At 37.3% G+C, this 26,298-nt stretch overlaps 1 protein-coding gene across 5 annotated transcripts in view; it reads left to right on the top strand.

The window, feature by feature from the left end:
* RBMS3 (RNA binding motif single stranded interacting protein 3) overlaps positions 1 to 26,298 on the top strand; it is a 706,597-nt gene that overhangs the window by 560,446 nt on the left and 119,853 nt on the right. For all 5 annotated transcript variants that reach the window (XM_065753689.1, XM_065753691.1, XM_065753690.1 and 2 more), the window contains one exon: positions 6,249 to 6,328. In XM_065753689.1, coding sequence (XP_065609761.1) covers positions 6,249 to 6,328 — 80 coding nt within the window. The remainder of the gene's footprint in view (positions 1 to 6,248; positions 6,329 to 26,298) is intronic.

The following is a 26,298-nucleotide window of genomic DNA, read 5'->3' as shown; positions in this document are numbered from 1 at the left end:
TAACTTGAACAAATCCATCATCTGGGACAGTAGTGCAGGCTTAGATCTGATGAGGATCATTCCTACTTTCAGTCAGAAGAATGATCTGTCAAATCCTACATCTTCCCCAGGAAATTGCTTTATAATTGGATATCTCAGATGAAACTGGAAATCCCAAACATGCCCCAAAGACTGTGTGATATCGGTGTAATATTCAATGTATGCAGTGATAAATTTTCATTGAAAAGCCTCCCTGCAGATTGCTGGAGACCTCTATGGGATGAGAGTGTGTCTTCAAAATCCCTCCATTTCCATCTGGTGTTGCAACCTAGATGAAATTTGGTAGACTCAGTACATCCCTGAGAATATTGCCAGGCATAAGTCTTGCATCCATGGAGATGCAAATTCCAGAGAGGGACAGATGGGGCAGGATCCCAGAACAAATGTCACTGGGAACAGATAACGTGAAAATAATCATGAAATTTTTAAAGGTGAAGAGGGAGGAACAGGGAAAGTTAGGAGTCATTAGGTGATCTAGCTGAGCAATTTTCACGACCCAAGCCTTATATAATGTGAGTTAAATTGAAAAACTCCTTGGACATGGAAAAGAGGGCAGGGAGGCATTGAGATATACCCTGGGGAGGAACTTAACTGATGCCACTGAATTAGTGAAATAAAGATTGGGTTTCAGAGATCCACAGTAAAGTAGCATTAAAGTATTATTTAAGTATCCTCCCTGCAGTGATGGCAATATTTAGAATACCATACATACATACACATACCACACTCAACTGAACGGTCGAGGAAGTATTTTATAGGTCATTCTAAATGATAAATTGCAAAGAATTAGAAACTACTAACTTTTTTTTTTGTTTACTGTCTTGTAACTTAAAATGACCTTGCAAGATTGAGCCCCCAAGTGACATTTTACAACAAAGTCATAAGCCTCTGAAAACAGAAATTTATGATGGAAATGCTGACAGTCAGACAGTCAAGCATTGCACTGCTAGCAGGCACCAGTATAATACTTAACCTGAGACTGTGAAGATTGTAACATAAATCACACAGGGACTAGGTGGAAATGACTGTGTGTTCGTACTTTTCTTTTTCCAGTAACAGGAGAAAAATTGTCCAACGCAAACTGTCGTAAAAACATATTATGATGCTGTTCATGGAGAAAGACCCAAGTCAAGAGATTCTGAATTAGCTTTCTCTGTTATCTCAGAGCAAAAAGGTGACACTGAGGAGATGTCCTTCTTAGGAAAAGCAGAGGGATCTGTAGTAGGGTATTTACTCAGTCTGTTCTTTGGAGCTTGGGCTCTGTTCTTTTCCCTGTCTTGTTCTCTTGGTGGAGCTTCCAGCAGGATGCATTTCTCTGCCAGCAAATCCTTTTTTCTTTTTTTAAACTTATCTCCCACTTACATGCATTTTACATTATTAAATTTAGTCTTTGGAAACACTGTTTGACTCAGCAACTGATATTTTGAGCTCTATAGGGTCATTCTATTTATAGAAATTTTGTGTGAGTTTCAGTAGAAATGGATATGTTCCAGTTTCCACTAAAGCAAAATGAAGGAGCCAAGTTTTTCATTTGTATACTCTACTCCTCAAAGTTAGCTTTGCATCTTCCAAGGTTTTTCAGGATAATATAGGTAACATTTAGTTGCATCAGTTTTCTTCTAAAATGAACAGGTTTCTTTATGGAGTGAAAGTGGAGTGACTCTGCAGGGAGATCAGAAGGGTCTCCTGTGCATAATGGGCCATGCCATAGACCATATGCCCCCATAACTCCATTGTTACCTCTCATCACTGGAGTGGTTTTTGCATAACATGTGTATCCATCTGTGATTGTAGACAACATCCTGCTATTCTTGCGAACAGGAAAGATGATGAAGAATATACAGGCAGAGGATGCTGGGAAGAGGCAGTATTTGTGAGAAATGAGGAGAACTTGACAAAATGAATACCTCTTCCTGTAAAATTTTGTTGAAAAACGAAAGGTTTTCAACTCAAAAGTGCAAACATCTTGAAGCAGTCACTTATGTGCTAGAAAGCTGGGGACGTAGTGTATCTGAATCAGTTATAGAAGAGAAGAAAATCGCAGGTAGCAGACATATAAGTGTTTTATAATGCCTGGAATTAAGTTAGCAGAATAATTTAAGAAGTTATTGATTAAGAGTAAAGTATACAGTAGACTGCTTCATTCTAACCAAAACTATTTTGTAGCTTTAAACTGTTTAAGACCAGTTCATTTTCTCTGAGTTGTTTTATCTCTCAGGCACTTAGTTCTTCCAAATACCTAATATTGAGATAACACTTGTCTTTAACAAGGATGCCTTACAGAAGTGATTTGAAGATATCAACTGAAAAAAAAAAATCCAAAAACAAAAAACAACCAAGCCACCTTTTTTCTAAATAATGGGTATCCATGGATCATCTTTCTTGCAGTTAAAACTTTCCACTTGATTTATCTTTTAAATTTATCTGGTCCTTGTTGCAAATTTCTCAACCAGATCAAGGAACTACTTTGTATCTAGTTTATTCTTCCCACTATGTTTCTTATGCACCATTATCAGGCTGCCTGTCTCGTTGATAGACTAAATAGAGTTCTCTGTTGTGTATTCAGACAATGGCTTCAGTTCTTCAGACAGTCTGCTGCAAAATACTGCTACTACCAACTTATTTTCATCTTTCAAAAGTGCCTTAAAGAAGTACTGTTGTCGATTTCATTTATACAAGAGAACAACAGTATTCTTTGTTGGTCATAATATAAGTGTCATAATAACAATTGAATATTTAAATATTTAAATGTTATATTAAAAAAAAAGATGATTCTCATTTACTTTATTTTTATTATGAATATCCTATAGTCACCTTTCTTAAACCAAACCCATATATTACTGCTAACTGGTAGCTACAAGGATTACATGGTACTGAATATTTCACATGCAATAATTATGTAATCATCATGATATTCCTTATATATAAATTTTATTAAATTGCTCTTTGACAGTGCATCAGTTTTATAATAAAATAAACATTTGTAAGACCTCCTTTTTCACAAATTTTCCTTTTTTATATTAATATTAGTTTTATTTATTTATTAGAATAATATTACTTTTTAAAGATGATAGCAAGAGAAGAATCTTAAATGATTTTATCATTATATGTGCTTAATGTTAATCAGTCATATTTTTTTGTTATTTTACTAGTCATATTGTATCATCATAAATTTGAAATGTATGACTAGAAGAATCATAACTATCTTCCCTTTCTTATTTTTTAAATGAACTTCATTTCCACTTGGATGAAATATAGTCAGTCTGAGTATTGTATTTGAGAATCTCTCAGCTTCCAGAACATATATAGGTATAACTGGTACATCTGGCCTGTGGGTTCAATAATTTTTGCCATAGTGCATTTCTAGACTCAAAGTAATACTTTTTTATATTATCTCCAAGCTGTATCAGAACATAACTTCTTTTCTAAGATTCTCTCAACACTACAAACATGCTGATGAAGAGTCTGAAAATAATAGTTTATGAGTTATCTCAGCAGCAGATTTTTATCCTCATGTAAAGTTTAAGCTGATGTCCTTAGATTTCCAGCAGGAGTTGAGTATGTATTTCAACAGAAATTGTTATCAGTCCTTCAGAATGTTATCATTTGCCTATTTTTGTTCCATAAATTATGAAAAAAAATCAAAAAACTGAAAAATGGATTCAAAAGTGCTCTTCCCCCAAGTCTACCTACGCTCTGATGACATTCTTCTGTAAGAAACTCGTCCTGTGGAGATTAACTTTTAATATGTAGCATTCCTGTTAGTGGTAGTGTTATTAGATAATATTCTGTGCCATTACATATTTTGAAATGTTTCTCTCTCTGACAAGATTAATAAACTCACGAGATAAAAACGTATTTGTCAATTTCCCTTGAGTTTCTAGACATTCTACATCAGAAGAGTGCCAGAGCTTTTTGAAGAAACAGTAGGCAGAATGTTTTAGTGTGAACCCAACAGAAGTGTGTGTTTGTTGGGCCTCTTCCCAGGCATAGATAGTCTTCATGGCTAATGTAAGTAAAAAGAGAAAGAGGAATCTTATATAGATATGTTCAACCTATGGATAGGCATCTGACATAGACACTGACACCTTCAATAGTTGGTGTTGTTAAGTTTTAACTACATTAAAACCAGGGTGATAGCAGGTATCAGACGATTATCTAAGAAACAGGTGTTCTGGACAAGTAGATATTACAGTTTATCCCTAGGTGGCCTTAGAAAGGACAGGCGCAGACCTGGTCAGTTGGTGGCTGCAGGCCTGCCAAGGTGCAGCTGGCAGGAAGTCCTACCCTGCACAGGGCTGCTGCAGAGAGCATTCAGGGACGCAATGGGATGGTGGAGACAAGGGACAGCTGCCATTGTTACTCAGCAGCACATCCGAAGGGAGCGTGTATCGGCAGCTTTCTCTATTACACTGCCTTTGCAAACTGAGTTGATAATGCTAGTGTTGTTTTCAAGTGAAGCATGTGCCAGATTACAGATAGCTAGCAATGGCATTTGAGAGCTGCTAATTGTGAAACTTGAGAAGAAAATGTGCACATTCTTTCTAAGGCTGCTTTTCGAATGATGGCCTTTTTATCCCAGAACACTGTGGGTTTCACTTTTATTCTCTTCCCACACAAAATGCACTAAGTGTACTGACTCTCTTTCACTTGGCAGCTTATGCATTGTATTCTTTGCAGGGACTGCTTTGGCTTGTTAAAATGTGCCCCATGTATTAAAATGAAATTGTCACTGCTGTGTGGTGCAACATAACATGGTTTGACACTAAGCGCCTGCAGCTACAGAAAACAGGCTTTTATTGCATTTATTCTTCCAGAGACAAGATTCTCCAAAGGCTCAGTGCAGACATTCGCTTAGTTAAATCTGAATGAAGCCAAAGTGAACAATCTAAGCTGCTGTGTGCTTGAACAAACAGCCCGGCTCACACGACATGCAATGAAAGCAGTGTTACAACGTAGAAATGACATTTTGTAATGATTTGATCTGAAACAAACTGACAAAAGACTTAAATATTGATCAATTTTTGTTCCTGTTGTTGTTGTTTGTTTTTTGTGATTTTTGTTTTTTGTTTTGTTTTGTTTTGTTTGTTGAGGGAGGTTGTTCATTTGAACTTTAAGCAGACTTTTTTATCCTGGGAGTCAAACTGCTGCTGTGAAGTCAATGTTGAGCCCCTAACCTGTGAGCAGTGTAGAATGCATGTTATTCTTTCCCCAAACCATGCGATAGAGAGAGTGGAGGATAAGATGATTTTTTTTAAAGGAGTAGTGAGAAGTAAGAAATATTTATGTTGGTGGAATTAATTTGTGAGGAGTACCTGGAAGTATGAAGTAACGTGCCTGGGCAACGTTGAGCACTTTTCTAAGAGAAACACGAGTGTATTTGTTTTAGCTTTACGATTAGTTTCTCTCTTCAATTTGTCTATACCAACTGAGTGGCAGAGTCAACAGACCACTCTGGACCATGTTGTCCAGAACAACCTGTAAATTCCCTGATGAAATATAGGCATGGTTTAGGATTTGACCAGTAACTTTGTATTCCTGGGCAGTTTGTTCAATAATGCATGTACTAGTTCACTCCATGCTGTAATGCCTCAATTCTGAAAGTTAACTTGAGTTCACAATGAATAGCAAATCATTTCACCTGCCGGTATTACATGCAAGTTGTTTTTACCTAGAATTTGGCTTATGTAATAGGCACATACTCATTGTGTTTGGTGTTGCCATTCAGTTTATCTTTGCAGGTTATTTTTTAACACTGCAAGCCTTAATAACTGTTGCTTAGTCCTCTGGGTTCTTCTCCAAATCTTGGTGTTTTTTTTCCAACCCATTTGAATGAATGAGGAATCTAGATATGAGTTGTCTGCCTTTCCAGGCAGCATGTGAGAGCACAAAGAATGTTCTTGTTCAGGGAGATTGTTCATAGTCAGGAGGGAGTTGCTCATTGACATTGCAGTAGCTCACACACAAGCTGGGAGCACAGCTGCAGGCTTTGAGGGTGACAGGTCCTCTTTACAAGCCACACTACACCGTAATAAGCTCAACCCGTTTCTGTGCAGAAGTCAGCAAGAACAGCTTTGAAGATTTCTCTCAGCATCTGTGCTTGTCCTTCTTTTTACCTTCTTTTCCTTTTCCTTTTTGCTGACTGAGCACTTTTGTAAAAGTCTAGTAGCACTGCCTCTATCCTTACCCCATCCTTTTCTTTTTTCCAGAATGGAGTCTACAGAAAAATGTGAAGTAGTAATTCAGCATTTTAATGGCAAATATCTGAAAACTCCGCCTGGTCTACCAGGTAAGTGTAGCCATCATTCTGAAATGTAAAATTTACCTAAGGGTTTTGAATATAGAAGTGCTGAAATGTATATTGAGGGTGGCTCATGTCACTGGCCCTTTTATGAGATCATACAGATTTACTTGGATGAAGCCAATCATTTTTTACCCATAGCAGTTTATTCCCTGCCCAAGTTCACATATTCAAGCATTTGTGTCTTACAATTGTAGATTCAAGTGTGTATAAAAATCATGTTGTCTTGGTCTGTTTCTCCCTCTTCAATGTGTATATTGTGTGTGATATTTTCCAATCAGAGCAAAGACCACTCAGGTAAATGTTAATACTTTTCTAACAACCTAGGAGTGTAACTAGATTAGCAACTGCATTGAAGGTTATAAAATGACCAGAATTTCAGATCGTGGTAGCTTTCTATTATTTACAGTTACTAGTATTAATAGTAGCAGCTTTTAATTCTAACCCAGGATAGTTCAAATACAGGGTGATTTTATACCATTTCTACTTGCCATAGTTTAATGAATATATAATATAATATTTGTAGAATACATTCAACGGTGTGCACCAGCCATGTCAAAAATCCATTCGCAGCTAGTATATCTTGGTTTTTAAATCCTCAGCTGTCATCTTTATGATCATCAGCTGTAAAGTTTAATGATCAGGTGCCTGATTCTTTGTTTGTCAAGACCTCCCCAAGGCCATGGGTCTGCAAAGACTTCTCCCTCAAACTGTCTGAAGAACTATGTAGAGCTTCTGGCATTAAGTGAGCAAGAAACCCTTGAATGATTTGTGCTCTAAGTAATTCCCTACATTTTTTTTTTTAAACTTCCATGATACTATTTCCTTTTTTGGTTACTTTCATTAAATTCCTCTTTATTCATTGTCTGATTCTTTATCCATAAGATGCACTAAATACTCTAATTAAAACAGAGCCATCTGCACAACTACTGTGTACAGTAATTGTATGCCACAATGTACATATAAATTGTAGTCAAATCACCTTCATGAAAGAGTATAAAACTTTTAGTGCAAGCTGGAAGACTCCATTTTATGGCCTTCTTTTTCACAAGTAGTCACTGACAGATTTTCTTAAGATCAGTTAACGTGTGTTATCTGTGTACTGTACAACAGACTCAGCTGCATAAAACAATGGGCAAAGCAACATAGGTAGAGACCTCAAACCATTGGCATAGTTTTCTGTGTGCATACATTAAGTCACAGTAGTAATTTGTTTAATATCATAGCAACACCCAATGGAAAAACTTTGAACAGCAAGGATTTGGGAAGAGTGGTTTCATCAGTAGAATCGTGCATGCTCCATGGACACATTCCTGTTTAATCTGGAAAGTACCCATCACTTGAGCAAGAAATAAAAACAGAATATTCTTACATTGGCTGAGACAATAAGAACTATGTGATAACAAATGATAGGTAATACCTGCAAAAAGTTATTTTATTTTTTTAGTTTATTTTATTTTTATTTTAAATTAGTCAGGAATTGATATTCAACAAAAACAATGTGGAACATCAGAACAGGAGTCTTGATTAGGACACTGTGAATACTAGTACCAAGAGATACAGTGAAATTGGATGTTAATGATTGTAACTTTTGCTGCTTTCTCAGTCAAAGTACTCAGATCTACTTTTACTTTCCTGAAGAAGGTTTCCAGATAGGAAAGTTGTCTGATACGTTTTTCTCCTGATTGCAGTGCTCACATGGCATGTAGTTGCAAGGATTAACTGGTAACTGAGTATTTAAAATTTTTCATTTATCTGAGTGCCATTCAGATGTAGGTAAAGAATAATGCAGCATGGGGTAAAGCCAGTAACTGAAATTAGTTATCCACTATATGTTTGTAAGATCCTATTTTATCCCATTTTTGGAGGACAGATCCTATGGCTCCAAACACAGATAATTTGAAATTATTGGGGTGTATTTGATACACGCAAAAGAGAATATCTGTACCTCAGTATTAGTGTAGGACACTCTTCAAATCCATATTTAAAACTTCTTGTGTTCGTCTTCCTCTTAAGAAGCCTGAGAAGAAACATGGTCATTTGAGCAGTTGGGTCAACTCAGATGATACTGGCCACTCATTTATCTTTGGTAACTGCAAAAAATAAGTCAGTCCTAGTTTCTTCTTCATACAGTTTCTTTTAGAGCTGCTACTCAGTTTATGTATGTGTTTAAACTTCTTAGTAAAAATAGAAGCGTCTTGTTTGTCAACCTCCTTGTGGTTGTTTATCTTCCTGCATGGAGAAGGAAGGAGAAACAAGTCTCTTAGCGTACATGGAAAATCACAGTCAGACTCTGAAAATTATCTTTCTAGCATCTCGGTAATTGACATAGAAAGAAAATAGTCTCTGGTTATTGCTGTGACCTCTTTATGGATTTCAGTTAAAACATGAGGAACCAGAGAACATTAGCGGAAGTGTGCAACACTATCTGTTATTAACCTCTACTCCTCAAGACATGATCTTACTGCAAGAGAAGACTAATCAATCCTTTTAGGGTTAAATGAAATTGATCATGTATAGTCAGCTGTATTTCCTTCTGGCCTAGCAGTGAACTGTGAGGATCTTAAGTTTCTGTCTTCATCTCTCACTTAACCTCTAATGTTCTAGTGCAAGTTTGCTATCTAGTAACATACTGGATTAGGCCCATAAGAAAATTCATGGAATCATAGAATAATTAAGGTTGGAAAAGACCACTAAGGTCATATAGTCCAACCATCAACTGATCACCACTATGCCCACTAATGGTGTCATTCAGTGGTCATTCACATGTATCCTTGTCTTGAACTCCTCCAGGGATGGTGACTCCACCACTGGCATGGGCAGCCTGTTCCAATACCTCACCAGTCTTTCAGAGAACAATTTTTTTCTAATATCCAATCCGAACCTCCTCTGTCACAACTTGAGACCATTTCCTCTCATCCTATTACTGTTACCAGGGAAAAGAGGTCCATCACCAGCACACCATGACCTCCTTTCTGGTTGTTGTAGAGAGCAGTAAGGTCGCCCCTGAGCCTCCTCTTCTCCAGACTGAATATCGCACTTCCAAGTCAGCTTGTCTGCAGACTGACCCTGCTTCCTGTGGTAGTGGGATTGTGGACCAAACAAAGCACTCTTGCAGCTAGCTTCCATCCATACCATCTTCCCCTGTTGCATTCCCTGAAATGCAACCCTAGTAAGGAAATCGGACATAAATATGTGTGTGCATGTACTGTGTCTGTAGGGTAAAATATGCACATGTTGTGATGCAGTTGTGCCTGATTATCAAGTCATGATCAAAGGACTAGAGTGGATATCTTCCATGAGCTGCTGAGCTGTACTGTCAGTAAGGCTAAGCACCACAACTCTGGCTTTCACAATGGGTAACCTGTGGGCCCTTGTTATGTTGGCCTGAAGCATACTGCAGACATTATTTTTTTCAGGTGGTTTCCATCTATTGTTTCCATAGTACACGAGATGTAAATTTAGCTCATTTTTAAGTTGTTTTATTTTAGTTTGGTTTGGTTTTTTTCACTCTTCAGAAGAGAGCAACTGTTGTATGCCTCAGCATTTGAGCACTAGCAGTAGTCACATATCTAAGCTGGTCTAGGCCAACAGTACATCAGGAAAGTATAAAGCAGCCTGACTTCAGCACACACTGGGCACTCTTAAGGCTCTGTACTCTGTGCATGCCGAAGGCAAAAGTGTGTAATTCCTCACTTGGCTTTCTAACTTCAACTACTGCCTGTTGTCTGAAAAAACAAAACAAAACAAAAAAAAACTATAGAGCTGAGCAGTTGCAGTTCCAGACTGCTCTGCTTCAAGCCAGTGACAGTGGAAGGGTTATTTCTGACACTCAAAATGTTTTGCTGATCAGATGTGTAATGGCTAGGTAAATTGAGCACTGTTGCATCTATATTAGTGAATTTTTTTTGCTAAGCTAAAGGTGATTCTCTGTCCAACTACTTGGCTTCACTGCATTCCAAAGGGAATTGCTCCACTGTCTTGCTTGCTCAACTAATAGGCATTTCATGATATTCAGTCTTAGATATATACTGCAAGATAATAGGTTGTTCCATAAAAAATTAGTTAATATCTGCATTCCTTCCAGTCTGAGAAAGAGCAATTGTCTCAAGAAATCTGCAAAACATCAATCCTCAGCAGATTCCATGTGAAGTTCATAAATATTCAGAGTAGCTCTTGGTTGATTTTTTTTAGTGTTTTGTTTTTGTTTTCCCTTTATTAGCACAGCTTTTTTGAAATAAATTGACTAGGGCCTAATAGGTTCTTTTTTTTTCCTGTTCTATTATTTTTTTTGCTCTAAAGAGTGCAACCCCACATGAAACTAATTGTATAGGACCCTTATTCCCCTTAGAAAGAGGAGTTTGCAAATGAATACATCAGACCGTAGCACTGTACATCTCAATCAAGATGTGAAGGGCAACATTAATGATGAAGGTAGCTTACCCTGAGTTTTCCAATGCCACATCACTTTTTAGTGGCAAACGGGACTTTAAAATGTAATCCTGCTAACCTATCGTATTTCTCAACCACAGAATTCAAGTAAAAATACCAACCATTTTTTGTCAGTAACAACGTGGTTTCTTTTTGGATTTGCAAAATTTGAGTGTAGTTTTGTAGAGTTTTTTGAAGTGTTCTGCTCCCAGTATACCTGGATGTCTTAAAAAAATACTCTTTTATCTTCTGAATACATGCAAAGGCTTAACTAGTTCTTAGTTATCTCTCTGAAATTTCACAGAAATGTGCCTAAGTTGTGTTAATTATCCATTATGCTCTATAGCATTTTTCAGTAGTACTTCCTAAATTTCATTTGCTTTCTAAATAGATGTGTTTGTGAGAGGCCACTGGTCCAATTGCTATTTCAGCAAAAATTTCTAGACAATGAGACATAAGAACACAATGCATGCTTAAGAATCTTCCTTTCTTCTACCTAACCTACCTGGTCAGTCTGATCATTCTGATATCCGTCTTATCTAGTACTTGATCTAGTGGCTGGCAAGCCTTCCTCTAGTGAAGTGACTGGAACTTGATGATCCTTGAGGTTCCTTCTAACCCAAGACACTCCATGACTGTGTGATCTATGATTCATAGTAGCTCTTTGTGGCATTTAGTACTAATTTTAGTGCCAGGTTACAAATGCCTGATAAACAGAAAACAGAGATAAACACTATTTTTTGCATAGGTTAAGAACTCCACAAGAACAAGTGACTGGCATTTGGGATCTGGCTTTTGCTTGAACAGGAGCTCTTCAACTGGGAAAAATAAACTGCAGCCATCTAGATAAATCTGCAAATACTTTAGGCAGGAAGTAATGATCATAAGTAGTCATGCATTTTTCTCTTGAAGAGGGCCAGAGGACCAGAGGACCATTCACCAGAATGAACTGATGTTTTTCAGTCTCTCTGATTAGTTTCAGTATTCTCTAGAGTCATCTCCTGGAATCTCTTAAACGTGAAGAGTAAATTCAGATACTTAATCTTTGCTTCAGAGAGGTAGACCTGGAACATGGAATTACATATTTAAAAGTTACATTCTTTCTGGGAGACTATGTCTAAGACATGAGAAAAAGCTATTTCAGTTGAGGGCTAGCTGTGCAATGGATAGAAGCATTTTTACATTATTTTTCTTTCTTTCTGATCAGATGAACAAATTGTATCTTATGTGTCATTAGTTATGCTGCCAATTGTTTTCCTGAATGAATGAATTATCCTAAAATGTATCGTTTGATAACTTCTTCACTCCTTTCTTTTAGTTTGCTTCTTTATCTTTTTGTTTAATTGTGTCTCTTGATCTGTATGCATAAAACATTTAAAAACTATTCCAAAACTGTATTCTTGAGGAGTTTACTTCAGTGTATTACGGTAAGTAAAAAATTGCTATAAATATCTGTGTCTTTCTATCTCTCTTTGTATGTATGTGGATATGTATGTGATGTTTTAGACAAGATAAAACAGGAGCCAAAGGTAGAAACTAACTATGTGCTTGTTTGTAGTTAGCTTAAAGCATTTGTTGAGTGCTACAGAGAACTTTGAATAAACCATGCTTTGCTAAGATTCATACTGGTCACACTCAGTGGAGCTGGTTTAAAAAGATTATGTTATACATATTGTTATCCTCAGAAAAGATCTGCATTCAGAAAAATAGTTTCCCTCATTTGTATCTTCACTTCCTTTAATGTTTATGATGTTAACGTTATCTGAATCTTTTACATTCTCTACCTTCTGTGAATTCAGTGATGTAAATATTTTCATTGTTATCTGATGACTGCAGTAAATATATCCTTCCCTACGATATCAGAAAATACAATCCATGTAAAGACTTTCGTAAAATGACTGTTTAACAGATTTTCTGTTTCTTTATCCTGTCTCCAATACCTGTCATTTTTTATGGAACCACTGTTATCTTTCACTTTCTGTGCTCTGTGAATGCATGTGCTCAGCTCATTGTTAGCAGAAACTTCTTTTACATCTTGAACCCTATAGACATCCTTTTAAGTTCTGTCAGTTTATAATCTTTATCTCTGACAGACAATCTAAGTCTCTAATACCTTCCTTTATTGTCCTCCCCGTGTCCTGGTGAATGACCATGAGGTCAGTGTAACTCATCCCGCTTAGCACACCAGGTGCTTCCTGAGTCCTGGGCAGCATGCAGGCAGCAGTGCCCAGCTCACATTCCTATGGAAAACTGCTCAATGCAGGGTGGGCTCTGTGGCCTCCTCGCCTGGGTCACATTAGGCATAATGAGGTGTCTCGGTGCATACACAGCTATCAGAAGAGTGAGTCCCTGGGGAATTACAGTTTGATTATTCAAACATCATGTAACAGTTAAAACCACATAAACTTTGGCCACAAAGAGGCTTTCTTCCCAAGAAACTATAGGAGGGGTATAGAGGTATTAGAAAATATAAAACCTGCTGCTTAGAGAGCAGTTCCCTAGTTAGGTCTCTGTGGCTTGGTTTTCTGACTCGTGCAAGTATTTGTGGTATGGCCAGCCTCATCGGTGCTGCATCTCTGTTCTAGTGTTCAGCCAAGTACAACTTGACCTTAATCCAGCCTGTATACACTCTTAAGCTATAGATGTCCAATATTTTATGACTAGAGCTGAAATCAAGTATTTCTTGGATTGTCTCCTTCCTTTCAAAGACAAGCCTTTAGGAGTCAGAAAATATTTGTTTTGATCCATACTATTCTTAGGAATTTCAAATGTGTCATTTCTGATCACTGAACAACAGAGGTTTCTCCATCTTTAGCTCCTTTCTTCTCTTTTCCAGAGTTATGTTTATGTAACCAGTTGTTCTTGCTGAGCTGCCATTCAGGTAAATGCTTCTGGTTTCATATCACGCATTTCCATGTCTCGCTGTAAAGTTCCATTCCTGATTTCCTAGTTTTTTTAGAATTTGAAGATTATATATTCTTTAATGGCAAAGGGATATTTTATAGGAAAAAAAAATCCCGTATCCACTCAAACCCTCATCTCATTTCCATTTAGCTCAAACAAATTCTCCCTTTTGCTAGCATGATGCAGAACTAGATATCTATGCAGTAAAGTACAGTAGCTGATATATATCTATTTCTTGGAGGAACGTGAGTTGGGCTAATCTGCATTTCAGACATTAGTAGGTATGTATCAGTGCTAAATCACATAGCTTGGGCTCTTCAGGGAATTTGTGTGAGAAAAGGCTTAGTACCAAGTTCGTTTAAGACCCGGTTTTCCAGAAATACATGTTGATGATGGGGAAGGTCTCAAAGTTCTGATGTGGTATATATTTGTCTTGTTCTATTTATGCTGTAAGACCTTAGGAAAAGAGCCATGTATTTTTGAATTTAAATAACCTTATTATGAATTGCAGAGTTTTATAATCTGTCTGTATAATTAATGAGAAATATTTTCATGTATTTTTTTTTATTACTTTGCATCTGGAAGTTACAAAAATGCATAAGATCAATTTGTCTGCATATTGTAGTAGTTCATGTAGTGATGTACAAAACAGCATTACTGTGGTTTGCATTAAGATCTTCGGTGTGTTTTATAAGATTGAAGTTAGAGAACAATATGGCATATAAATGAGAAAAGATCATTCTGTTGTTTTTTTTCTTTCCTTTTTTTTCTGTCACAGTATCACCTGTCCAATCTTTCCTAATATTTCCAGAAGCATGTAACATAAATGGGGAATTGCATTCTTTTATCATTTGTAATATCTAGTGTTAATGAACTGTGTCACAGTTTATCTAAACTAATTTTAATATATACATTATTCTTTTCACCTCAAAGTGAATTTTTTCATTGAAGAGTGACTGTGTTCATCTTCTGACTCAGCAAATCTCTTCCCCTTGTATACATAAAGACAGATGTATTTGCTGATGAACAAAGAAGTCTTTTCTATACAAAACCACTGCATAACCAACAAAGCTGAGAGCAGGTGCATTGAATTCAGTCATGTTCATACGTCAGCCAGAGAAGTGTTGACAAGTTTCTGGTGCAGGGACAGCACTGTTCCTTGGATGCACTTGCAAAATCCAAGACCAGTCAGACGAGTTGCGCAGGTGTTATAGCAGGCAAAATTTATGAGCCAGAAAGATTCACAGCTTGAATTTCAGATTGCATAGGTCTAAAGGGCTGGCAATTTAAAACAAAACAAACAAATAAAAAAACCCATGCAAATCAGAGCATGAAACAATGTGGAACATTGTAAACTCATTAGTACATGATTCAGATTTCAGGGAGGAATTCTGTTTTCACATCAACTCTGTCCAGCAGTGGCAAAACTCCTCCTGTTTCTTCCCCTATGCATAACTCCTCCTGCATTACTTTATTAGTCCCTTCAGGACACTTTAAATGATAGACTACATCTGCTTTGCAGGCCCTGCTGCTGCAGTAGTGTGTTGTCACACCTGTGCCAACTAAAATGCTAACTTCAGCAAGGGCATCAATCTAGCTGAGCACAGGCTAACACAGGCTAACCTCTTGAGCTAACAGTGTGTTGTGCTCAATAATATCCAGAAATCAGTTCGTGTTCTTTTTTTTTTTTTTTTTTTTACCAAGGGGAATTATTTCCCTTTCAACTCATTTATAGAAAAATCTTTTCTTGCATCCTTATTCCCTCACTCTCACTTTTCCGCTAGCTTTCAAGTCACATTAAACATTTTGAAATTTGAAGAATGGAGAAGTTTCAGTCAGAAGTTTCAGTCTGAACCTTTGCCCTGTAAATTCCAACTAACCTGAAAACAAAAGCTTTTTTGAAGCTTAAAAATGTACAAGTATAAAATCTCTGATCTACTGCTTTGGATGTCCATATTTTAGCTAGAAGTGGAAGCCTCTGGGTCTGTCCTTTTCTGAAATCCCAATAAAACTGGGGCATTGATTTTTTTTTTTTTTTTTAGCCTATTTTGGAACACTACTGGAAATCAGTAAGCATCCAGGTGACATGCACCTGGTCCCTGCTGCCTGCACTGCTCAGCAGGGACATGAGTGCTTCTGTCTCTGAAAACATTTGGGTGGCAGCTTCACAGAGTTAGTTTTGCTCCATCAGGGCTGTATGGAGGGTTTTTTCCAAATTTTCTTGCTAGAGGTTGCAGATAAACTGGCACAAAGGAGAGAATGCTTATCCAATCTTCCATGTGCTTTTGTGAACAGAAGTCATCCTGAAGATTCTTTCGATGTTCTTAAGTGTTTGGGTAGACCTTTAGTACTTGTGTCTTGAGTGAGAGAGGGAAGAAATATATAACAAGAATGGGATATGGTTGCCTTCCTGGTCTTGTCTTTCTGCCATTTTCCTTCCATCCCTCAAAAGATAAACCTTTCCTTTTGACCAGGGGACCATTAAGGACTGCTACACAGCTCACACCTCAAGGGCATGAAGTGGCATGAAATCTCTTAAGTAGCATGTATGTTTTGAATACTTGGAGCCTCTTGCATAATTGAAGACCGTCTTTCCCTCTTTTCCTCCTCAAATAGTACTACACAGCAGAGAAAAGCAATTCAGCCTGAAACTGCTGAGAAAACTGATGTATAATGTTTTATTTGATTTTTTTTTCCCCCAACAACAATGACATTATGATGGTCAGCCATCTTTAGCAGCTGCAGAATCCCAATTTCTTGTCCTTTTCTGTTAGTCTTTTTAGTTTGAATGGAAGTGTTTGATCATAACATCATAGAAAGGTCTTTCCCAGGTTCAATCACAGGAACTTTAAAAGGGCAATACAGTCTTCATTTTACTATGACTGCTTTCGTGTCTACGATGTGCCTGCAATTTGCCTTCTACAGTGTGAGAAACATCAAGAGGGAGGGGAAAGGTGCTGGATGTCTGGTTCTATAAGCACCCTTTTTGTTAAAGCTCATTAAAGCAACATTTTGTATGTAGCACTTCTACCGCCACCCTATATATTATCCTTGAGTACATAATATTTCTGGAATTGCTACTGTTCAGTGAACAAGAAAGAAAACCAAAAATGAGAGAGGGGAAGAGAAAGTAATGCTTTAGCTTTCATTTCATTGGTATGATATAAAAGTGTCCTTTGCAAATAGCAAGCTTTACCAATGTTACCACATGTAAGACTTTCATCTTCAAACAATGTAAATTTTAACCCTTCCAAAAATGCTAACCAAAATTGTGTCATTTTTTATGGGTGCTCTTCACCTACAGTGTTACTTTAATTAATTAATACAATCAACTTCTTCTGCTATTAGGTTAGTGATTACACTTTGAATTGTCTGAGTATGAGCCTTAATTTTTCCCTTTCCTTCCTTCATTTTCCTTCTTTTTCCTTCATCTTCCTTCCTCCCTCCCTCTCCTCTCTCTCTCTCTCTCTCCTTTCTTCCTTTCTTCCCTTCTCTCTCTCATTTTATATAAATGCCATAATGTTGTGATGGAGTATAGTTTTGTAGTTCAGAACTGTTACTTACACCATTTTGATACAGAGTTCCTATTCAAGTTAAAAAAAAATACAACCCAGCAGCCTACTGTATCCTTGTGTGAATTTCCGTCTCCATGCTCACGCGGTGCAGAAGCACCATGAACACATGCCTTATAGTCATTAAATACATTTTTGTGATATCTTGCAGGCAGTTTTTCATTTATGTACTAATACATTTTGCCTAACTCTAATTTCAATGAAATGCAGTCCTTTTGTGCATCTTGTGACTCAGGTGACTGGCTTTGATATTGTCTAGATATTTCACCCAAACTGGGATTTAGTGGCAGTGCTAAGAAAACAAAAGACATACTTGGGACAGTAGCAGTTCAAGATGTTAAAAATTAAAGAAAGTGAGTGTGCCTGAATTTTAATTTTGTTTATTAATTGGTTTGTGGCAAGTGGGCTCATTGCTAATCCTGTAGTATCTCTTCCTAATACAATACCGTGAGCATTTTTAAAGTAGTTGGATTGAGAAGTGCCCCAGTCCCATTAAATAACATTGGTAGTTAGGGGTATCGAAGTATTTTAGGGGTAGTTGAAACTGTTGACTCTTGATGTTAATATTACCAAGTATATGAAAATTAATGGATCAAACCAGGCTGCAAGACATGGGAAATAAAATCGTTTCTTTATATAACAAAAACAATTTGGAAGTAGAAGGCTTATATTTGACACACAAAAAAGATCAACTTTTAAGATCAGAAAGAAGATCCACCCATCCTTTAAATGGAGCATTTCAAAAAGATGTTCGTTATATTGATTTTGATAGTGGTTTTTGTTCAGCAGATGTTTGTCTCCTAGGAAATGAGGACCACCAACATACTTCAAACAGACCCCCAAAAAAGAGCAGCCACCACATAATAGTTTTCAGTCACCACTGTCAGAGCTGAATCAATGGCTAATTTGATACCTCATTACCATTTCTCATGCATCATATCCTGTACCTAGTAGTGAACATGAAAACCTTTCTGCCTGATTGCAGCACATCTTTCAATTAAAAAAAAAAAGCACATACATAATTATATTTATCATCGTGTTTCTAACCCTCCGAAGGAGAAGAGCAATGTGGAAAGAGACTAGCACTACATGTTGCAGAAAATGACATTGTAATCCAGCCCTTTTTTCCAGGGAGATGATGAATCTGGAGCCTCAGTCTGAAACTGAAAACTGTAACGGTGCCATGCAGAGCCCTGCAGAGACACTGTGAAAGGTTTTAGCCAGCACAAGTGCATTTAAAAAATTAAATGTAGCTATCAGGACTTAGGAACTGCAAGCAGGAAATGAGAGTATCAGACACTGTTAACTATGGATTCATCACCAGTTGATGTACACCACTGAAGGCAGATGTAGTAGAGAAAGATTATTCAAGGGAAGAGACAATGCCAGGTTAGTTAGGATGTAAATCTCTACACCACACATTTCTGTGTGGTGTAGACTTTCTGTGAGAGCAGCAGTGTTTAGAACTACCACAGAGCTGTCCTTTGATTTAATCCTTATTTTGTCACTTTCCAGTGTTTTTTTGCCTGCTTCTTTCCTGGTGCAAACAAGTTTAATCTGCATGAGCAACTACTGGAAGAAGAGCTGACTGCGTGCCTCTTTCCTTGTTGCTGAGCACCTTGTAGAGAGTACCTTGATTGCTGAAATGGTTCCTTGTCATTCTTCCCAGTTCCTGACAGCTTGGCGCAGTGTGTCTCCCTCACAGCTACTGTTGCCTTGCTGTCACCACCTTATCTATGCCAACATTTCAAAGATTTCCTCCCTGGGTTTTGAGCCAACCTCAGCATCACTGACCTTGTATATGCAGTCCTGCATCTGCACATCCTGTGCCTGCAGACCTAGATCAGACATCATCTGCATCTTGTTGGTTCCTGCTCCTGCAGGAAGAGTTTACCTGCTGGCGACGCAGACTCCTCCACACTAGGTAGGCAGTGCCTCAGCTGGGTGTCAGTGGCATGGACTTGGAGATGATCCTTTGCTGTCTCTTTCTCAGTGCAGTCTGAATTGCTTCATGTTTTGTGTTCTGACACATTAGACAGGAGAAACCTTCTGTTGTCTGATAACCTTGTCTGATAACAAGTTTATATCATCAGAGCTAAACCTGTATGACAGCTACTCATCTTGCTTTGTCTGTTTTGCCTCGGCTTTTTGAGTTCTGATACTTGTCTAAGATATTGACTGAATATGCTTTGCATTGCTGATTTTTGTAGATTTAGATACAGGCTACCAACCTGGGGAGGATTGAGTTGCAGTCCAATATTTGAGCTTTGGTCATACCATAATTGCTTGCAAGTCCATTTTTCAGCAACACTGATTCTGTGTATGTATAAATAGAGTAATACATATATGTGTACATATGTGATTTTTTTTTTTCTGAAATGTTCAAGAAAGGTTTCTCAGTGTGTGCTGAAATCACCCTTACGAAATTGCTTTATTTTTGTCCCAAACAGCAATGGTCTCTCCCAACACTGAGCTTTGTATTCAAAGAGGTTTTGAACAATGGTTTTGAATCTTTGTCTTAAAAGTTCATCATTCCAGATGGATCAAAATCAATTTTGTTTGGGCAAGCTAAGAACTCTTCTGAGTCACCACATGTATAGTGGTATATCAGTGTCCACTTATGTTAAAAACATCTCTATTCCTTTTCTACTTTGATAGCTTTGGACGTTCTTTTGTTGCTGTTGTTGTTCAATACTCTTATCTATTTCCATTTCCTTCAGTGCCCTTAGTACTTGAGCATGTCACAAATGAATTACCTCACATGGTATTATAATGAGTAGTCTTTGGCCATTTTTTACAATAGGGAAGGTGAAACCAAGGACAGAAAGATTTACCTGGTCCTTCATAGCATGTTTGGAGTGCTAAGAATAATAAAAGAAATTAGTGCATAACTCTTCGGAATACTTTTTGATACTAGCAGATCTTAAAAGAAATCTGATTTTTAATCTCACATCTTAGTTCAAGCTCATTACCTAAAGTCAGATTGTGTTTGTTTTTATGAGTTTTAGTATGTTTTTAGAGATTATAAATCTGTTCTTCTAGGTAATCGCTTTTAAGGAATTAAGTTTCCTGGTATTTTGCTATTATATGCTGTTTTTTGAGGCTGTTGTTGCCTGCATCTTCCATTTGGATAGTGCTTTTAATCTGTAGGCACGTGCTTTTGTGCTGAAATACCTGTCTCTTGGAATTGGATCTCAGCTGAGCTGGATAGAGAGTTGAGCCATGAATGTTAACATTCACACACATCGATCCTTTTTTACGGGCTTTAGCAGTTGAGCTCAGCTCTTAGAAAAGTGCTCGTCTTCCCTTCAAAGAGGATATCCTTTTGGTCTTGTGGCACTTTAAAGGTCTCTCCCTAATATTTGCCAAAACCAAAATAACAATTCCATAGGTATTTCCTGTTTTCTCTTGTTCAGAAATCTAAAGTATCTATCAAGTTAAAACAGTTCCTCATCATCTGTACTAGATTTTACAAGTTGTGACAGTCTTAAAAACAGCCAGTTCTCAGCACATTCTTTTGCATTCCGTTTCCTGATATAATTTTCTTCTGCTGTTTTCTTCTTCAATTTCATTCTTTTTTTCTGTGTGTTTAAATTTATTCACTGTTTATTGCCTGTTTGGAAATCTCAAAGCTCTATTCCAGACAAGACAGCTTTTAAGATTCTGAGTCTCCTCCTTTGCCAAAATTAGAAACATGCTTAAGGCTTTTGTTAGAGCCTGGTTTTAATTTCCTGGTTAAAGATTATCCCTATTTTTTTTATTTTGTTTTGTTAGGGTTTTTTTGCCTATTTGCTCTAAAATTGTGTGCTCATTTTCATGTGCAGCAACTTGAGAGTGCTGAGAATGTCTTTGGGCTGATGAGCTAACAGAGGGGTGAGGCTGGGGAGCAGGTACTTAATGGCATCATAGCTGCTTTCCCATGGCTATTGCTGCCTGGATGAGAGGAGGTTCTGATCTGTTCTGTGGTCTTTGTTATGATTATTAGTTTTGCCAGTGTATAAGAGTAAAAACGACAAGTTTGGAGTCTCTGTACTGTAGACAGTAAGAAAGATTGTTTTAACAGTCCACATAAAATGCTTTTTCCTTCCTTCAGAGACTCTTTCTCATTGCCAGAATCCAATACTCCTTGAGCAGATTCCTTCAGGTATTCAACGTGAGAGGTGTTCAATTTTTTAATACCTGATTTACTTATTTGAAGATATCTGACATTACACGAGATCGTGGCTTAGAAGAGTGATACAGCAATATCCCAAAATCCCAACACAAGCACAATATAACAACCGTAATACACAATTGTAACACTGAAATATGATACAAAGCTGATATATATACACCAGTATAATTTACAAACCCAATATAACACCAGTCTCTACATGCTCCTCTGACATGAAGGAGGTTTTGTCCTGATTGGAGAGATCCCAAAACATGAATTGAATAAAAAAACAATCTGGAAATCTTTAGATTGCCTGCATTGTGAGACATTATTACTATCTGTTTTCCAGTAGTTTGCATTCTGCTGCTTAATTTCTTTAAAGAAATATTGTTCTTTTTTTTTTTCTGTGTTAAGTTGTGGCTCTCATTTTAGTGAGTACTTTTGAAGGACAAATCTTGTACTCAAGTCAAGCTCTGAAAGTTGTCAGGAGGAAGAAAAAAGCCTGCACAGTGCTGGGAGTTATTTGGAGATTCAGAGTCAAGGACTTTGGGGTAATTGTGCATGACATTTCAGATCTGAAATCAGCCTGCATCAGTGAGGGGGGCAGCTCCCTTGAAACATCTGCAAGGATCAAGGCTCTTTCTGGCTCCATTGAGAGTTTCAGATTTAAATGGGAATTAAATCAGATGTACTGTGTGCCATCAGTGTGGGGCTGCCTGCTCAGCTGTGCAGGGACAGTGTGGCCTTGTGTGCACTGGTGGGAAGTTACACCAGGACATAAGGCTGCACATGACTGACATGGTATAAAATAGCATTGCTGCTGATTTATAAGGCATTTTGACTGGCATGAGGTGAAAGCAAAACCACTACGGTTAATTTCAATTTTCTATGGTCTAAAAGGGTTGCAGGAGCATCAGGATATAACATGGCTAACAGACGTGGCTAGTACAAACCATATGTAGATGAAGCTACGCTAACATGTGAAATGCTTACTTATAAAACCATTTCCATCAAGAGTGGAGACGTCTTTCAAGCAGCAGCAGACAAAATACAGGGAGCAGTGGAAATTGTGCATATCATTTTCTGTGCTGTGGTGCCAGAGCCTGGTGTGTCTGGTGAAATCTTATAATGAAACAGTCAAGTGCTTAGTGCTTTGAGCAGTTAAACACAGTTCAGCAAAGCAGAGCTGAACTAATGTAGTCTTTCTCTTTGCCAGTGAACAAATAATTGTACTCTGTTCTTTAACTGAATTTTCATGATATTAAAATATACTTTTGGTATAGACCACCATGAAAAACATGCTCTGCTTTGTGGATCCTGTGTATTGGGAGTAAAGGTACTGGGTAGGGGAGGTCTGTCAGATACGCAGATAATTCTTGAGGTTAAATTGTTGTAAAAATAATGACATTTCCACATATTATGCAATTTAGATTATTTTAGCCAGAAGGGTTTTTGTTGCTGCTTCTGTTATTGGTAGTGATCTGTTCATAGTTGGATTGGAGTTGAGGAACATTACTGGGCCACAAAAAATTTGTTTGTTTTTGCAAAACAACTTTGCAGCTGCATCAGTCATACACAGTTAGTGTGCATTTCTTGGATATGAGCCATTCTAACTGGTAAAGAAAATAGTACTGGACAATGGGAGAGGGTTTTTCTGTTTTGTTTTGCTTCTCTACTGTTTTAAGTCAAATAATCCTTCTGATTCGTGTTCTATCTCACGAGACTATCATTTCAAAGGCTCGGCATGCAAGTTATGTCATCCTAACCTCCTCTGTTCTTCTTTACTATACTTAATGAACAGTTTTCACATGGAGTAATGGCTGAATATTCTCAGGAACATTCCTATTCTTTGCAAATAATAGTTTTCTAATTGTCTGAGGCACTGAGGGCGAGGTTAATAATTTCTGTTTGTTCCTTTATTCAGAGTCACTTTCCATTGGACATTACAACCTCACTCTTCTTTATAATTCTGGGATTTGATCTCAAGCTGGGCAATCAGCAAATTAATACTTTTTCTCTGTGTGCTGTACAGGCTGCAGTGGGGAATCAAGCACATGTGACTCCCTCACAGCTCTTGGTGATGAAAGCTGAAGAAGCAACACAGACATTCTGTTGGTTGGTTTTTATGTCCTTTTGATTTGGATGACCAAATTTAAATACCTGGAAGGTAATATTCAAGGACAAAGTTTCACTGATCAAAAAAAAATAAAAAATAAAAAATCATAGAAGATTGGGGACTAGCAAAGCAAATAAAAGCTCTAGAGGATAGAAGTATGAAGTGGAGGTGGTTCTCTTCATTTTCTAACACCTTTCTTTGGTAAAGTACCTGAAAGAAATGTAATTAAATTTCAGTGCTATTTCTGTCACTATGAGGTGAAGGTGAAAAACGTAGTCCATAATTTTTCAGACTGCAGATCAACTGCCAGCCTTCAGAAGCTTTTGAAGATTATCATCTCACCACCATTTTACTTAGAAACACTGTCCCATGAGTTTGCTGTGAAGGCTTTGTTCTCTGGACTCATGGTCCACAAGAGGTTATACCATGGTTTGGACGCATGCTATCTCTAAGGTATCCATGAAATGTCTGGAATAATATAATGGTTGTTCATAGAGTCCTGATTCAGATGCCACAAGCGTATATTCAGTAATAAAACCCTGTCGTTGCATGGAACTAACTCATCCCCCAAGTCAGTTTTAAAGTTCCTTGTTCAATTTAAATATTTCATTACATTAATTTTTCAAAACAACAAAACAAACATTCATCAAGTGAAACTAAGCATGTCACCCTTGAATCTGTACATCTGTTGCTCTCCTGCTGCTTTCCTGCATAATTCATTTTAATACATTTAAAAGTGTACCTCTTATTAAAATTCCTTACACATGTTTACATATAAAGTTTGCGTTATAAAGGAGAAAAGGTGGTCCTCTTCATTTTTTACTCACTTAACATAAATGTATACACACAGTTGAGTCTATGAATCAGCTCTATTGTTGGCCAAGAAAATATCTATCACCTGATCAGATAGCATTAAGGAGTTCTCATAGGTTGGCCCCAGTGCTGGAGAAGGTTCAAGTCAGGTGGTAGCTGGAGGTGGTGACATTTTAAAGTTGGTGACTCCATATTTCAGTGATACTGATGAAATTTGTTCTCTGACAAATCCTTCACTGGTGTTTAGGATTATGTGTGATTTCTGGTTATAGTAATAGTAAAGGGTAATAACATTATTAAAACCACTCATAAAGCATTAGCATAACTTTTGATGAATTGTAAGAAAAGTTTGTAACCACAGAAGAAAACTCAAAGTACTTTGAGAGGAAAAAGAGGCTTTTTTGTAAAGAAAAATACAAAATGATAATTTAAGGAAGTTTTTTTTTTTTTTCAAGAATCATTCCTTGGGGAATACATGACATTTTTTATAAAGCAATATATGGTTGTGTTTACCTGGTTTCCTTTGACTTTCATATTCGATGTTTTTGCATGTATCACTTAGAAACTTATTGGGGAGTATATGATATTGTAAATTTAAACATGAAGTATGTAGTGATTTTCTCCTTGACTCCATTTTTCTCGGTTAAAATGAGTTGCAATATGCTTCCTTAAAAGTTTTTTGAAAGTTTACATGCAAAGCTTCTTTTTGCTTCCTAGAAACAATACATCAGTCCCCAACGAAAAGATTGAAGGCCATATATGAGCGCTTTAAAAAGATTAGGTCAGGGTTTTTAAGTCACTTTGGCTTCCTTGAAATTGAGTAACAGAAAATGCGGCTGTGGAGGGAAAATTGAGAGAGTTCCCTTCTGAGCAAAAGTGATTTCATTTTATTCAGATTACCTGCTTCCAAATAGGCAAAGTAGGTTTGAATTCAGTATTATGCAGCACAGTCAAACATAGGTTAAGAAGTATGGGGAACAAGCTGAGTTATGGAAGGTTGTAGATCAGAGACTAAGAGTCTGGCTTGCCCTGGAAGTCCTTCTTGCACTGCAGTGAGAGATTGATCTCTTCTGTAGTGGGTGAACAGAGTTTTCAGGCACAGTCTGTTGTGGGATGATTTAATCTCTTCACAGTTGAGAAAAAAATAGGTTCACATTGATGCTCTGTCTGTTGCCTGTGCTAGCCCTATTACAAGTACGTGTTACTGGTCCTTACAGTAATGCATGTGTATTATATGGCCTTTTTATCTGGTGTAATCCAAGCTTTCTAGAAAATATAAGAAATATTACACAATAAAAGAACAGAAAGGGTAGAGGTTGGAAGCTGACAGCAATAATTCGTCTTCAAAAGGTCTTAACAGTAGGAATGCCTTTGATATGAATTTCCTTGTCTGTGCTTTTCCTTTGCCGTCACATTCAGCAGAGTTTTGCATGAGAGGTGAAAGCAACACCATTTGTTTCAAAACATTCCAGCTACTGGAAGAATTTGAAATTAAAAAAGGTGGAGCTGGATTAATCGGTTGACTTTTCCTAAATAGATGCAGGTGATTTAATAAGTATTCCAATATGATTGACGAGTGAGAATCTTGCAGTGTATCTTTTGAGACTCAGAATGACAAGACAAATGTTTTCTTACAGGCCTTTTATTTCACAGATGTCTATGGTTTGCTTTCTTGAACTTTCCTTTTATATATCAAATAGAATCATAGATTCACAGAATAGCTTGAGTTGGAAGTGACCTTAACCATCGTCTCCTAAAGTTCAGGGTCTTGACTATTCATTTTGTCAGGCTTGTATTCCTTGCAATCACAAAGTCAGTCAGGGAATGGTCACTGTAGTCCAGGCTGCCTCCTATCTTATACTCTTCAATAAGGTTCTTCACACTGGTGAGCTCTGGGTCTAGTAACGCTTCTCCTCTGATTGTTTTGTCTAATACCTGGACCATTAAGTTATCCTCAATGCACTGCAAG

The sequence above is a fragment of the Cyrtonyx montezumae genome, unplaced genomic scaffold (genome assembly GCF_038088225.1).
Source record: "Cyrtonyx montezumae isolate F1298 unplaced genomic scaffold, pur_monq_1.0 scaffold_8, whole genome shotgun sequence".
Classification (NCBI taxonomy): Eukaryota; Metazoa; Chordata; class Aves; order Galliformes; family Odontophoridae; genus Cyrtonyx; species Cyrtonyx montezumae.
Note: the sequence above shows the minus strand (reverse complement) of the source record. Positions and strands in the feature narration are given on the sequence as shown.